Source organism: Lactuca sativa, chromosome 1, assembly GCF_002870075.4.
Source record: "Lactuca sativa cultivar Salinas chromosome 1, Lsat_Salinas_v11, whole genome shotgun sequence".
In the NCBI taxonomy this organism is placed as follows: domain Eukaryota; kingdom Viridiplantae; phylum Streptophyta; class Magnoliopsida; order Asterales; family Asteraceae; genus Lactuca; species Lactuca sativa.
This window is the reverse complement of record NC_056623.2, coordinates 134,015,974-134,031,532: the sequence shown is the minus strand read 5'-3', so window position 1 is coordinate 134,031,532 and position 15,559 is coordinate 134,015,974. Positions and strand designations below refer to the sequence as shown.

The 15,559-nt window shown below is 33.4% G+C and overlaps 1 protein-coding gene across 4 annotated transcripts; it reads right to left on the bottom strand.

Annotated features, from left to right (window-relative positions):
• Positions 1-873: 873 nt before the first annotated feature.
• LOC111895085 (disease resistance protein RUN1) lies at positions 874-8,636 on the bottom strand. 4 transcript variants are annotated; one of them, XM_023891199.2, is made up of 8 exons: positions 8,355-8,636; positions 6,499-7,147; positions 4,657-5,785; positions 4,244-4,567; positions 3,264-4,166; positions 2,559-3,177; positions 1,646-1,716; positions 874-1,144 (listed from the first exon to the last, which is right to left on the bottom strand). In XM_023891199.2, the coding sequence occupies exons 2-8, from the start codon at positions 7,071-7,073 to the stop codon at positions 1,097-1,099; spliced, it is 3,669 nt and encodes a 1,222-aa protein (XP_023746967.2). In that variant the 5' UTR covers positions 7,074-7,147; positions 8,355-8,636; the 3' UTR covers positions 874-1,096. The 4 variants fall into 4 exon arrangements, with proteins under 4 accessions (XP_023746967.2, XP_052620025.1, XP_052620026.1 ...); XM_052764065.1 differs by having other exon boundaries at positions 8,370-8,636; XM_052764066.1 differs by having other exon boundaries at positions 8,467-8,636.
• Between the last annotated feature and the right edge of the window lie 6,923 nt (positions 8,637-15,559).

Genomic DNA, 15,559 nt, shown 5'->3' with positions numbered 1-15,559 from the left:
ATTGGTGACTCGATCCAATTCAGAGTTTAGTGTATCCTTTCATTGCTTCCAATTCCTTCATGTTGCTTTTTGGCCAAGTTCAAGTGGTTTATTGTCTCCAATGATATAATTTTGGCTAATTGCTTTTTGGCCATGTTGCATCTTCTCTCACCATTTGGGTGTTGCTTTTTAATTTTTGTTTTTGGTGCCATTTTGTTGTATGCAAATTAGGTTGGCTACTATAGTTGTTGCATATGAGATAATTAAAGCCTCTACTCCTTGTATCTCCAATCTGGATACCAAAAGCAAGGGTACTAATGCAAGTGTGAATGATAGTTATGGCCAATTAAATGACTTCAATTGTAATCAAGATGTTGGTAAGGAGATGAACATTTTTTTTTAGCTCAAATGAGGTGGAATCAGGCATGGGGTTATGTGATGTTCAAGTTGTTAATGACACTGAGGACATGGGAAAAAAACACGAAGTGAGAGTGGTGCATAAAGACCACAGATAAGTTGATGTTGATGATTTATTTTCAGCCTCAAATGACCACAGATTGTGGAGTCTAACTTTGTTGCAAAAATACTACTGATAACTTGATAGGATATCAAGATTAGATGGAAAATGAAAATAAATGAGAATATGATATTCTTTTGGCAACCACAAATAGTACCAATAAAAGATATAGAGGACAGTAAAGATAAGATATATAAATTAATATGTGATACTATTCTGTATCGTGATGTGTAGAAAAAGGGGCGACCTAAAAGTGTTGTTTCTAAAAAAAAAAACAAATGATACGAGAATTCTCATCTTTCATATGGACATTGTTGATAAGCCAATGCTTGAGAGCAAGATTTCAGTTCAAATTATGATAAAGAAATAGCGCACAATTCGAGAAGTGTTTAATTTTGATAACTATGCTTAAAAGAATCATGGGGAAATAGCACACATCGAAAAGTATTTAATTTTGATAACTATACAATTCCAAATGTGTTTAACTTTGCAGTAGAGGCTGGTATATATTATCTTAATTCTTCTGGATATAATGAATTTGCAATAGCATTAGGCTACCCATCTATTTTCTATTCATGCCAGCCATGTAGCCTCTGTTTCTCAATCCTTTTCATCTGAAGGATGAGACCTTGAAGATTCCCCCTCACCCTACATAAAAAGGAAAAGTAAGAAAATTGTTAAAGTTTATGTTACATTTTCTTGATTCAACAGAATAATGATTCCTATCCTAAGAATGAATCTATCAATAAGATTCCTTAAAATCAAGCAATATGCTTAAACAATTTCATCTTGTTTTCCAAAATGCAATAGTTTGTTATTAACATAGAATTTACCCAAGAACGTCTACTGAATATGATTAATCTATGAATTGGTCCTAATTGCATATTACACTGAGACAAGTACAGGGAATGGTGACAATTCAATCCTAGATTTTGACCCATAGTGTTTAGACATGGTATGAACAGATATTTGTAGTATTCAATGATTCCAAATTTTAATATTTCCACTTTAATGCATTCAGTGAAAGGTTATAACTCCTCCTATTTTGTTACACCCTAAACAAATTGAGAACTTTGATTCCTAATATTCGGTTGTGTATTCCTTTTGTTCACGCGAAGAGAGAAAACGTTTGGGTGTCAAAAAGTATACCTTATGTGCACGACCACTTATGTCAGGCTTCCTTAGGGATAAAGCTCTGAACCAAAACCTTTCCTTTTCTACTGAAAACAGATAACAAGTTATGTGTTAGTCATTATTCACAAATAATCCATTTGGACAAAGTAGTCATATTAGGTCCATGAATGTTTATGTGATCAATTGAGTGTGCTAATAAGCCCCACACAGAGTAAAGAGAATAAGCAGGAAATTCACAACCGGAAACAAGTAACTGATAATGAATGATATATATAATAGGGTTTTCCCATTCTTTCAAGAGGAAGGGCCTCTCAAATAGTTTTTGCTACTAGAATTTTCTTAGCTGACAATCTTCTAGAAAATGAAAAGTTTAAATACTCCTCAGGGTGGGGTAAAATGGATGCCACCACACCATATCAATTCACTTGATTATGACAGAATGGAAACTTCAGCTGTGTGCAAAAAAGAAACAGAGCATGAGCGAAACAGGGGAGGAAGAAATCTGGGAAAATTACTTGTTCTCCTAATTTTATTTCTGAAAAGACTGAAAAAAACATAATTAAAAAGGTCACAAAACCATACCCTATTTATACTAAACTAATTGGAATCCTAAACTAACTCAAAACTTTAAATTAGGAAAGTTTTCACAAAGTACCCCTGGGACCAAAACTGTCCCCGTTTCTGAATCAATGATTAAAAGTACAACCTTTATTTTTCACATTTTATAAAAACAAAATCTTGTCTTATAGGTCAATAAATATCAATAATATATATATGATCCTGTGGTTTAAAAGATTTAAGTTATGATCCATCTGTTAAAAAAAATGGGTCATTGTCCATCTATTTAAAGAAAGTGGGTGATGGGTGAGATAGGTCATTATACATAAGACATGACAATAAAAATATATTTAACAAAAATCACATCTACCTTGAATGTCGGGGCCGTCTGGAACGAATTTACGATGATAGGGATATAATACAATGCCATGTGTAAAGAATCTGTCATTGTTTAGGATGTATTGTCCTGTAGTTGTTTGAAAAGGAGAGAGATCTCCACCAATTATGTGATTCCATGACTTGTAATAACCCAACACATCTTCTTCCTTCTTCTCTCCATCATCCTTATACACAAGACTCACCCCACACTCCTTTGTAAGTTCCCTACGCGAGTCTGTAACAGTAATAGTAACATGGTCACCAGGCTCCATCTCATTCATCCCAAACATCCAATGATTTAACACCACCCAACACTCTCCATATATACTATATCTGTCCGTGTTACATTCGTATATCCACATGCGGTTCTTTGTTATATTACTAACTGTGATCATCGGGGTAATGGGGAAATGATGAAGTAGAATTAAAGGCCTCTCATACGAAACTCTCCTTGTCTGCAGAAAGCAGAAGTTGAGTCCTTTAAGGAGGTTGTTTGGAGATGATGATGGGATTGTAAATGATATCGATGGACCTGCGCTTCTATGAATAAACCAACTCGGCATCTCCTCTACGTCATATGTTGTGCTGAATATTCCAAATTCATATAACATCTGCCAAATACAAACATCTTAATTAAATGATTATATTATAGTATTTTATGTAGTCAAATAAAGAAAGACAGTTAACTACACAAAACCTGCATTCGAGATTCCCTAGGATTATTTCCCTGGTTCCTTTTGTTATGGAGTAAATTAATCCATCCCAAGCTACGTAATACCTTTTCCTTAACACCTACCATTGCCTGGATTTTCACCATGCCTTCAATTTCATACAACCTAGGGGTCCAACTTCTTGGAAAATAAAATAACATGAGGGGAGACATTTTGGGATCAAATACAACTTTTTCTAAAGACTGGTGATCAGAATAGAGCCACATTTTTTTTAGTGTGTGTGGAGGATGTTCGACTAACTTCAATTTATTACAGTATTGCATACTAAGTATCTCAACCCTATGAAGGGTTCTCACACAATTGGGCATGGAATGGATAGGATTTCCATCTAAATATAATTCCTTTAACAAGGACAGACTACTAAAATCCATAGGAAAGGATTCAGTGGACAAATTATTATTTACAAGGGACAACCTTACTAGAGATCTTGACAAAGAACTTGAAAAAAACTTCAAACGGCTTGGTATAGCACCCACAAAGGTGGAGGAAGAGGTTCTTGTGCTTATGCTAATGTTTTTGTTAGCATTGCACATGTCCAGTGAATCCATATCTAAATTTGTATCCTCAGTTTGAGATTCACCCAGATTACAACCATCTAGCAACATTGTTTTAACTTTCTTTAGCATGCCTATGATTCTTGGAAGGTTTTTAAGCTGCTTGCAGTAGCTTAGATCGATGAGGGCAAGTTCAACACACTGCTCAATTGATTCACTAACCTCAAGCAAACGAGTGCAATTTCTAACTATTAACCTCTCGAGAGCTGGGAATTGGTTAAAGTCACCAAGACTACAAAGTTGTTTACAGGAACTTAAATTAAGAACCTTCAATGATCCAAGCAACCTTTTGTTTTTTAAGCATAATCCATCCAACTATAAAAATGGAAAGAAGTTAGAATGGGAGTGAAATTCAACTAAACATGGAAAAATAATAAATGAAGATAAGTTACCTTTTGCCTCTTCTCAAGTCGTTGTGGATTACTATAACAACCGATAAATGATTCAATATTGCTATATGACATGTCAAGAGCAACAAGATTCTCCATAGGTAGTTCTGAAGGTATATACTTCAAATGAAACCCATGCATACACAAACCTCTTAGTTCCGGTGGAAAGTTCTCATAAGACCCATTCATGTGAACATAATTGAGTTGTAGTAGCATCAAATTATCCATCTTACTTAATGCATCTGTTTTTAACTTATATGATGCACCCAACATCTCTTTCTCAAGCATGCGCATGTCAAGGGCAAGGCCAACAAGATTTCCCTTACCCTAAGAAGAAACATAATGTAAATAAAAAGTTGAGAACATACACAATATTTTTAACATGCATACTTTTAAAACCACATATGACCTCTTACCTTTTTTTGTTTTAATACTCTGAATGACTCCTCATGACACCATAATAGACTTCTCTTCCATGGCTTGTCATGTGATTCTTGACGTACTTCGAACCTTCCCATCTCTTGAACCAACTGATGCATCTTCAATTTGTTTTTCCATCCAATCGAAAGAAGGAATCGGTCGAGGAGATTCGGGATTCCAGATCTTATGTTTATATTGCATGCCTTTAATATTGTTTCAGCAACATCTCTATCTATTCCAACAAAAAAACAAGCAATATACTTAAACAAGTCCTTATCATTTTTGGATGGCAAAGAGTTAAAGCTCATTCTCAAGACATTATTCACATGAGAATCTGTTTCTTTCTTTAGCCCTTCTATGCACCCTTCCCAATAAGTTACATCTCGATCATATAAAGATTTTCCCAATACTACAAGAGCCAATGGATGTCCTTGACAATACTTCACAAGCTTATATAACACCCCTTCATAACCTGTCTTGGGATAGTTGCATTTGAATGCATGGAGACACAAAAGTTTCCATGATTCGGTCTCATGTAAGCCTTGAAGCAAGAGCTTTGTATGCTTTGGTTTAATGTCTGTTTTGAATAGTGCACACCTCTCTATCAAATGTCTTTCCTTTGTGGTTATAATTATTTTGCTTCCGGGATGAAAACCTTTGCTTCCAAGTAACGCATCCAACTGATCAAGCGTGCTAATATCATCAAGAACAAGAAACACCCTTTTACGTGCTACTGCATTCTCTATCTTTGAGGTGTATACCGAAGCATCATGAACTTTAACGGAACTTGTTTTTGAAATGTCACTGCTTAGTTTTTCTTGTAAATCAAGCAACCCATTAAACTTTCCATCACATACCCTACTAACATCTTCAATACAGCTGCTTTTGTGGAATTCGTGAGCATATAGCCCATAGACATGTTTGGCTAAAGTTGTCTTCCCAATCCCTCCTATACCATAAATAGTGAGTATGTCTGCTGTATGTGAGGATCCATCTTTCAACCATGAAGTTATGAACTTAATGGAATAGTCCATCCCAATAAGTTGTTGCCGAACACTCCTTAAGGGTACATGTAACCTACGTTGGATGTCCTTCACAATTTCTTCAATAAATTCCGTCTCTAGCCTGAAATCAGATTTTATATGAACCACAGAACTAACAAACTGGATTTGGAGATTTAATTTGTCCAAAGAACCAAAATCAAAATTATATCATAGCTATTAATTTTAATCAAGTCCTTCACATTAAAATGATATTGTGTTTACACTTCTATGTTCTAACCATACAAGTTCCAATGTAATACCAGATTTCACTAATGGACAACCTAACTTCACTGCATTTACACAAGACCATCATAACTATCATTGTGGCGTGTTTTGAAAAAAGTGCCAGTTATAAGTAATGTTTTACTGCTTAAAGGTAAGATAAGTTATTTATCATAAAAGACACTATGATTATAAGGTGGTATGGTATAAGTAATAGTAGATGCATAGCAAACCCTTCAAATCTTGTTTTCTTAATAGAAAGCATACAAAATAATTGGAACAGTTTGTCTAAATGAAGTAACTTATAATGAAACACAAAATGCATAAAAAAATGTGTGGAATTTATATCCTAATACATTATATATATATATATATATATATATATATATATATATATATATATAAATATATATATATATATATATATATATATATATATATATATATATATATGTCTTTTTAGTGATGTTAAAGAAACTTATTGAAATGCATTGGGAGAAGATGATACTAACATTCATGTGTTAATCAAACAAAATTGAAGAATTTTGGAAATATAGGTAAGAAAACGGTTACCTTCCATTGACGTCTTTTCCTTTTAAATTAGCTACTTCTATAAGGGCTTTATTCCATCGGTCCATCTTTTGAGCCCATTCACTTCTTTTATTTGCATTCGTCTCTGCCTCCATTGTCTGTTTATGCTTAGCCATTGCATCTCCAAAGCTACTTTGTTGCTTCCTGATATGGGTGGGCTCAACATGATAAAATATGGGGATAACAATATGATCAGATGTCATATGCTGCTCAAGGATCAACACCAATTCATCCAGACACCATGTTGAAGAAGCGTAATTCTTAGACATCACAATGATAGAACCCCGAGATGCCTTAATTGCAGTCTCTAGTTCTGGTTTAAGATCTTCCCCTGTTTCAATCTCTTCATCATCCAAAAAGGTAGTGATATTGGCATCAATGAGGGCCTTATGAAGGTGATCAGTAAAACTATGACGAGTGTCAACACCTCTAAAACTTAAAAATACATCATAATTAGGACCATCATTTGATGAACTTTGACCATCAGTTGGACTATGACCACTAGTTGATGAAGAAGATGAAGATCCTTTTGAGAGGAGTTCAGAGAGAATAACCATTATGAGTTATGGGTTGATAAGCCTTTGTGTATCTCAACAAGCTAGAAACTCTTAACTTGTGGTTCAAATAAAGCCTGTACATAAAATCCAAATTATTAATATTTAAAATATGCAACTTCAATCTCATCAAATAAACACTGGAAAAGGAACACAAAAGAATAAGCATTAATCGGTTGCTGCTATGTTTGAAATACAAAGAGAGGCTGTTAAATCACTACAACAGCAATCTCATGGCAATAATAATTATGTGACAGATTTTTGGATCCTTTAGCCAAAACATATATAACTAACTAAGTATTTATATAGAATATTCTTTCCCACAAAAACAAAGTATGGATATAGAATAACCATTACATTGCCATGAAATTTATTTTAAAAGCTGTTACCAATTAATTAACCTGTTTTTCTGGCTAAGTTTAGATTCAAGAAAATAACAAACCAATTTATGCATTGAAACTACAACGCCTCTGTTTTGATTTGATTAGCCCACATAAAGATCCTTATTTGTCTAAGTAAAATCCATATGAATTTCAGTAAAGTAATCGTCAAACAAATCTACACCAAAATACCATTCTGGAAATAACTACAAGATCCACTATTACCTCCCATGAAGGAAATTGCAAAACATACAGGAAATTTCAAGCTTTTACTAGATATCAACAAACAATTGAAAGATGTAAAGTTTTAAACAAAAAAATAGCAGTTGCTTGACATGGTTGTTTATGGATCTCCAAAATTAGCAACAACAATCTACACAAATTTAAAATTCATATATAACTGGATCTAGTATCAGCATAAATCTTATTTTAAGTGTTTCAACTAACAATATTAATGGGGTTGTTCCAAATGATATGTTTCTGAAGCCAACAAAACACGCCTTCCACTTTGCCCTTTCTAAGGGTTCAATTTCAAACTCAATAATAGAAGAAACTTCAAAGCTAAATGCACTCTTTAGTCTATACACAAGCAAAACACTAAGCTTGTTCATAAACATCATTCAAAAAGAATCAAATCTAAAAATCGTGTTGTGAATTAGAAAATATAGAGGAATTGAGGAAGAAATTTTAAGGATCAAAGAATTCTCAACGTGCAGGAAATTTTGTTCATCGTACTGGACTTTGGGCTAGAAGGAGTGTGGAGTATCCTAATTGATATATAAAATAAAACAAAGATAATGGAAATAGACAATATTCAATCACATGTTGGTGAAATAACGAAATGATTATATGATGTGATTTATGATTCATAAGATGAAATTGTCTAACGACATGTGAAACTAACTTGTAAGAAGCCTACAGGATGACAAGGAGAACTGAAACAGCAGTGATAAAGGATGAACCAACAGTGACGAGGCTGAGAAAGATCGATGACGAGTGAAAAGTACAGAGCGAACCGTGTTAAGTCGGCACGGAAACAGCAAGCCAACGAGGAAGGCAGGCGACCAGAGAGGAGAGTCAACGAGGGTGTTGGGTTTTCCTACGATGCCTTGAAAGAAAACTATTTAATGATATTTATTGTAGAATTAGAAATGATAGTTACGTTGTTAAAGTGGTAATGATATTTATTAAGACAAAGTAAATTTCACGAAAAAAAAAAATGATATTAATCAACGCAAGCTAAATTCAATAAAGTAATTATATTCATAAAGACAATGTACATTTCAACAAAATAATGATTAATTAGAAGAACTTTATGGAAAATAATTGATATTCAAGCAACCTATAGTCAACAAAGTATTTATACTTATCATGATATCTAAAATTGGAAGATAATAATGATACGAGAAATTAAATATCCTCCTATATATTTCTTCCTATTTATCTTTCTACCTATATGAAATTGTGACAGTATCATATTTAAATAAAATTAATGATATTTTAGAACATTTATCATAATTTTAAATGAGTAGGAAGATAATTAAAAAGAAAAGTAGGAGGATATTTAATTTCTCTAATTATATTTGGGTGGAGAGTATGGGAAGCGGGTTCTGTTGGATTGCGGTCGATACCGCTGAGGAGATGGCTTGAGTGCATTGGGTACCGTCAGAACTGTTAATGCGGTATTGTGGTTTGAGGAATCCGTTCAAATAGTTATATTTTCAATTATATTTTCCTTTTTTTTCATTATATCATTATAAATACCTTCATACCATCTAAAAACCACATATCTTTTTCTTTTCAATTTATTCCATTTTACACTTTAAATTTCATTCTCATTTCATTACAATTCTTTAAAATGCATGATATTCTTATGTCAGTCGTATGCGTAGAATGGTCCTAAGTTGAAGAAGTGGCGTTGGCTCTCTCGTCTCAACCTCGCTGTTCATATTTCTTTAGTTTATGTGGTTATAGTAACGGACTAATGGTTTGTTAGGAAGATGGTCAACTAATGAGTACTGCAATAATGAAAAAGGTATCGTTATGTGGTTTGCTTCTTTATAAATTACACATCGTTAATTATTTTTTAAATAATGGCTACAATTGCAGTAAAAATATTCCCGACATTATGTGGGCCGTCTCATCATTCATGTAGTTGCTTTGTCCTTTTTTTATTATTTCGTATATAACGTGAACATTTCTTGATATTGAGTTGATATTTGTGTCAAAAGCATTATTGTCAATTTCTTGTTAAGCGTGTGATGGGAATGGTATGTTAGGTGCCCCAAGTAGGGCCTTGCTTTTCTCTGGTTGGTCATCATTGTAAAAAAAAGGAAACAAATTTAAAAATTAAGCGTGTTTTTAAATAAAATAAAATCAACAAGCATAATGGTACCCAACACCTAAACATAAACATTAGGCTCGAGGGAGTGGTGTCACCAAAACCGCACTTCCTTCACCGTCACATAAACGTCAGGTTATTTTTTATCATACTAGTGGTTTCTTGTCACACCAAATGAGTTGTGTCATACTTTTTTTAACTATTTTAATTTAGTAAAACTTTTTTTTTAACAAAAAAGTATAATTTTAAAAAGATAATATTTCATTAATTAAAAATACAAATACCATACATTGCTTAGCTTAAAAAAAACCTAAAAATTTAAAAAAGCAGATTAGAAATATAAAACCTACAACTTATTAAATAAAACACACCAAACGATTAAAAACTTTAAAAAAAAAACACTAGAAATTAGTCACGATTTACGTAACGTTTTTTCACTTCCTCATTCATCGCCAAAATAACTTGAAACTTGTCTCCGTTTATATTCGACGTGTTCATCGCTAGTATCTGCATGTCATTGTCCCTTTGTTTCCGAAGCTCTCTTTCAGAAACAATTTGCAAAATCTTGTTCATTCTATCTTTTAAACCCTTCATGCCGGCCCCCATTTCTATCAACTCATCTGAATCTGACGCTTTGTCTTTGCCTTTGTTTTTTGCTTTGTCTCTTCCCATTGGTCGGGAAGGTGGTGAAACTGGAACATGTTCATCTTTGTTCAGATCAACTTGAACATGAGCATCTAATGTAGTGTGGTCGGACTCAGATGTTCTGTTGCGTTTTGAACCACAATCGATATACTCGTCTGATGTTTTGCTACTTTGCCATTTCTTGTTATCTTTCACAAAATTCCAAACTTCAAGAAACTTGAAAGACTTCGGATTTTCTTTCTAATACACTTTCAACGCTTTCTTCAAAATCACTTCATTATTTTCTCCACTTTTCCATTGACGTTTCATGTTGTTATGCAAACAATTAAACTGATGGGTTTTGGTCATAAGACATCCTATGTGCTCATACAAACCCTAATGCTTGGATCTAGGTTTCTCTATTGTACATGCTTTGAATCCAAGACTATAAACCCTAATTCTAGCATACATATAATCATATTAACATGAGAATAAGTTTATAGTGTTACCTTGATTGTTATGTAGCAATAACAATCCCAATTCCTCCTTGTATTGACTTTGGAATGCTTAGAGTCACAAGTGTCACTCCTCTAATGGTTCAGAAACACCATAAGCAAGAGGATGAAGAGGAGAGAGGATGGAGGCTGCCAAAAACGTGTGTTAACCCTTACAATAAGCTTAGCCACGTTTTTGAGCCTTAAGGGGTCTTTATATAGTTGGGCTATTAGGGTTATCTAACAAGGAAACCTTAATTTGGATGCTTAAGCCCTAAGCAACCCATAGACTCCTTTTATCAAGCCCATGGACGATTTCCTTATGGGTTTCCCATTAGAATTCGTCCATCCTTTAATACAAGGCAATCCATGGCCCAAATTGCAATTATCTTATAATTACAATTCCAGTCCCTTAAGTTTAATTAATCTCTTTTAGTCACAAAACTAATTACCAATTAATTATTGACTAATATTAATTAAACAATATGATTTCTCATTTAATATATTATTCCCATAATAAATCTTATGGGTTTCCCATTAGAATTCGTCCATCCTTTAATACAAGGCAATCCATGGCCCAAATTGCAATTATCTTATAATTACAATTCCAGTCCCTTAAGTTTAATTAATCTCTTTTAGTCACAAAACTAATTACCAATTAATTATTGACTAATATTAATTAAACAATATGATTTCTCATTTAATATATTATTCCCATAATAAATCATATTTAATCCTTACTCTCCATAAATCATCCTATCAAGTTGCTTTGGTGAAGGCAACCCAAAAGGACCATGCACCATCGGGTCAAGTACATACCAAAATAGTTATGGACTTAGACACTAATCCAACAGTCTCCCACTTGGATAAGTCTAACAACTATTCTGCGTATGGCTTCAGATCCCGATCTGCAATCGTAGCTTTCCAAAGCCGCTGTCAACTCTGATCATATCAGATACGCGTGTCCTTAGATAAGGGATCATATATTCCTCCATTCTAGATATCGTATGAGATATGATTTCTAATCATTCTCTTTGTACTACTTCTCGATTTCTGATTTATGACGATAGACTAATTGAACAAATCAAATTAGCCCTAGCCCGGCCGAGCATTTACGTATGTCATTACTAAACCATCGAGGGGCCCAAAGATATTGCTTTTATCCTACTTTGGATAAAAGGAACGGATAAACTTTGATACAATGCTTGCTTGCACTCACTCACCGAATTACACACAACAATATGTTTTATAACACCAAGTTACTAGTGCGTTTACATATTATCAATGTGCAACCGATTCGCAAGATACAACTCACACATCTCGGTTTCAAGAATATAAGATGTTATCGTCTCACCAATCACTCGTAATACAATTCATGGAGTGATCCAATTGAGCGTGGGTTTAATCCAATGCTCAAATCATATTCATAAGCACTCATGAACGTTGCAGCAAACATTTGCTTATGTCTAATACTCTTCTAGACAATCCACACACCAATTCACAACAGTCTTCATTCATATCTACTTCTAACATATGAACGACTGTGGCCCGTTTGAATAATTCGATTATTCTTAATAAACTCAATTATTCTGGAAGTCAAAACATGCAAGGTGAAACACAAGAATAATACTAATCCCATATGGCCTCAAACCTTTGAGTATAAACAAAACACGTTTTATTTATCACCATACCGATTACTCATTATTTGTCGTTTCGGGTAATCAACTTCGCATTTGAATTCCAACACTTGTCCCATGCTCCTAGCATGCACACAATGTTTACCTATGGTTCTTACTTTTGCGAAATAGACAAATTGAACACATTTCCAATCATTCTCATTTTACAACTCCAAATCCATTTTCTTAAGTGTAAGAATATCAAATTCTTGTTACTTATAGAATATACTAGATTCTAACACTTTATGCAACGATCCTTTTGTAATGTCACTGCACCAAAGTCTCAAAGACTATTGCCAATGATATTACAAATTCCTCTATCGGAGATTGTTACAAGACAATTCCTTAGATATGATGTCTCTCTCTCAAGGTACATTCCTTTGAACATCCTTTTGCATAAAAGTTTCTAATCTAGACATAGATTTTCAATATTTACTTCCCAACATGGACACACTTCCATATTTTCCATATGACAACTCATTCTTAATAGGATCTTATCTATTCGTAATGATGTCGATATTGTCCATCCAATATGGAAACACTTCCATAATTTCCAATACTATACTTCCAACTACTCACAAGCGACCAATCCTCGTCGAACTTTGGATTGTCCTTTGATAGTTGTTTAATTATTTTAGTCAAAACCAATTCTAGTCCCTTTTTCCTCTAAATGCACTATACATTTGGAAAATTTTAGAATGGTCGAACATTAAAGCATTTGCAATCGATCCTATACCCGAAGCGTATGGGACACGACGCATAATGTTTTACTTGCTATGTTCTCAAAATTCGAATTGCAAAGAGGAATGCCGTAATCACAATCGGAATTTTAAAAACACACTATGTACCTTTGACTAAATTTATCAACATTTCGCAACCTAATCCTTTAGATTTGAAATGAAGCATAATATTCTCTCCCTTAATTATAGCAAAACAACCTTTCAACTCTTACAACTTCGCAAAGTATGACTCTTGTTTTCTATAATTAATATTGCCAACTATGCAATACGTGCCTTAATAATCATACAATCATAACATTTATGTTCCCACTATCATGATGATTATTATAAAACATATCACTTATGCTCCCACTAGCTTCGACATGTATTCATAAACATCTTAACTTCCAGAAAAAAAAATACTTATTGAATTTCTTAAGTTCATGTTTTTAATACTTGGTGCTTTGATAATCTTTTATCAAGGCTTCTTGAACTTATACACTTTTGCCTTAGATAGTTTATATGTGTGTCTTAACAATTAAGACTAATTGCCAAACCTCACAATTCAAATTATGGAAAGGGATGCCGTAACCATGATCAAATTTGAGAATGCAATTTTACAATCACTATCTTTTAAAATCTTTCTTAGTGAAAGCATTTTCTCACAATCATTTTCATGAAGGAGGAAATCTTATGACACTTAGATTTAAACGGTGTATGTGTTCCTATCCATGCGAATTTGTTAAAAACCAAAGTTTACGACAAATTCAAACTCATATGGATCGAACTTTCCTAATCTTGATTTCTTGCCTTATGGTAGCACAGCTGCCCACCACGTCTTCCAAGTAGTTAAGCATCTTACCTTTTTTCCTATCAATGTACCTTTCATTGATCAAGGTCCTTGCCTTTTACGCATTCAAATGAGAACTCATAGGACTCACATGCATAATTAACTCGATTGGATTGGCACAGAAACAAAATAATGTCTTCACGATAGGTTGTAAACCTCAACTCGTGTGCTAGTGATGATCGATAAGGTTTATTTGATTTGTTCTTGAAACTTTTCGAGACCATTAAGACTCCCACTGACTTCTTGACATATAAGATTCTTTTGTCAATAAACATTTCTTGACAAACAAATTTTCAAGAGTTAGTGTAGCTTGTATCAAAACACTTCATAAATTGGTCATAGTTGGTCTTTGTCTTATCCAATACATCACAACTTTCCACATTTGATGAATGTTATAAACCTTTAATACTTTTTACTCATTGTCACAATCTTAACTTTAAGACTTGTTATTGGAACAAAGTATGATTGTCTTCTTGATTTGACCATTTCATCAATCTTTGATTCCTCTTCTTGGACATACAATTGTACCAAGACTCACTTAGAGGATCAATTGAGATATGGTTCTTAATCATTAAGACCTATCATAAAGCATAAAAGCCACTCTCCCTTCTTCTTAGAATGGAGAAACTCTTATCTTTCTGCCTATTTGATTCTTCTTATTCGTTTTGCTATTGATCTAAGCCTTTTAATTAATTCAAAATTACACTTAATCTTGTAAGTATAATCATATTTACTAAACCTTTAGTAAATGATGACGAATATCTTTGTTACTCTTATGGTGAACTTGATCAACACACAACTTTGTGTACTCGATCTCCTAGTCCTTCACTTGACACTTTGTCAACGAATTAGTCTAATTATCAAATATGAAATTTCTCATTCATCATGCAACCAAGTTGCATGATTCCAAGTTTCTGTCCAATTGAAACTTGGGCGATGAGAAACTCTCCCTATTTGGTAAATTCTTGACTTTCCATAACACAATAAGAAACAAATCCATTATTGCTAATAATTTTAACATCAATTTTCCATACACGCCATTGTAAGGATAAATAAATAAAATTTAAAATCAAAATTCATTTTATTGCGGAAAAAATTTGTCCTTCACAATGCAACTCATTGAAAAACTTATGCGAATACATCTTAGCAATCTAATTCTAACTCTAAGTAGTAGCTCAAGAATCTAATCTTCGAGAAACGCGATCGAAATCCATTCCTTCACGGTTAGATTCTGCTCACTTCTTCCCTTAAGCTTCTTTTCTTTTCTTTGATCCTTCTAAACATCAATTGTAATCTTATCACATTATGTATTCAGAATCTAGAATTAAGCTTAAAAGAGTTAGTCAATGGATTTTACCTAAATTAGAGCCATACGTTTCGACTCTCCCATCTCTTAGATCTCTTA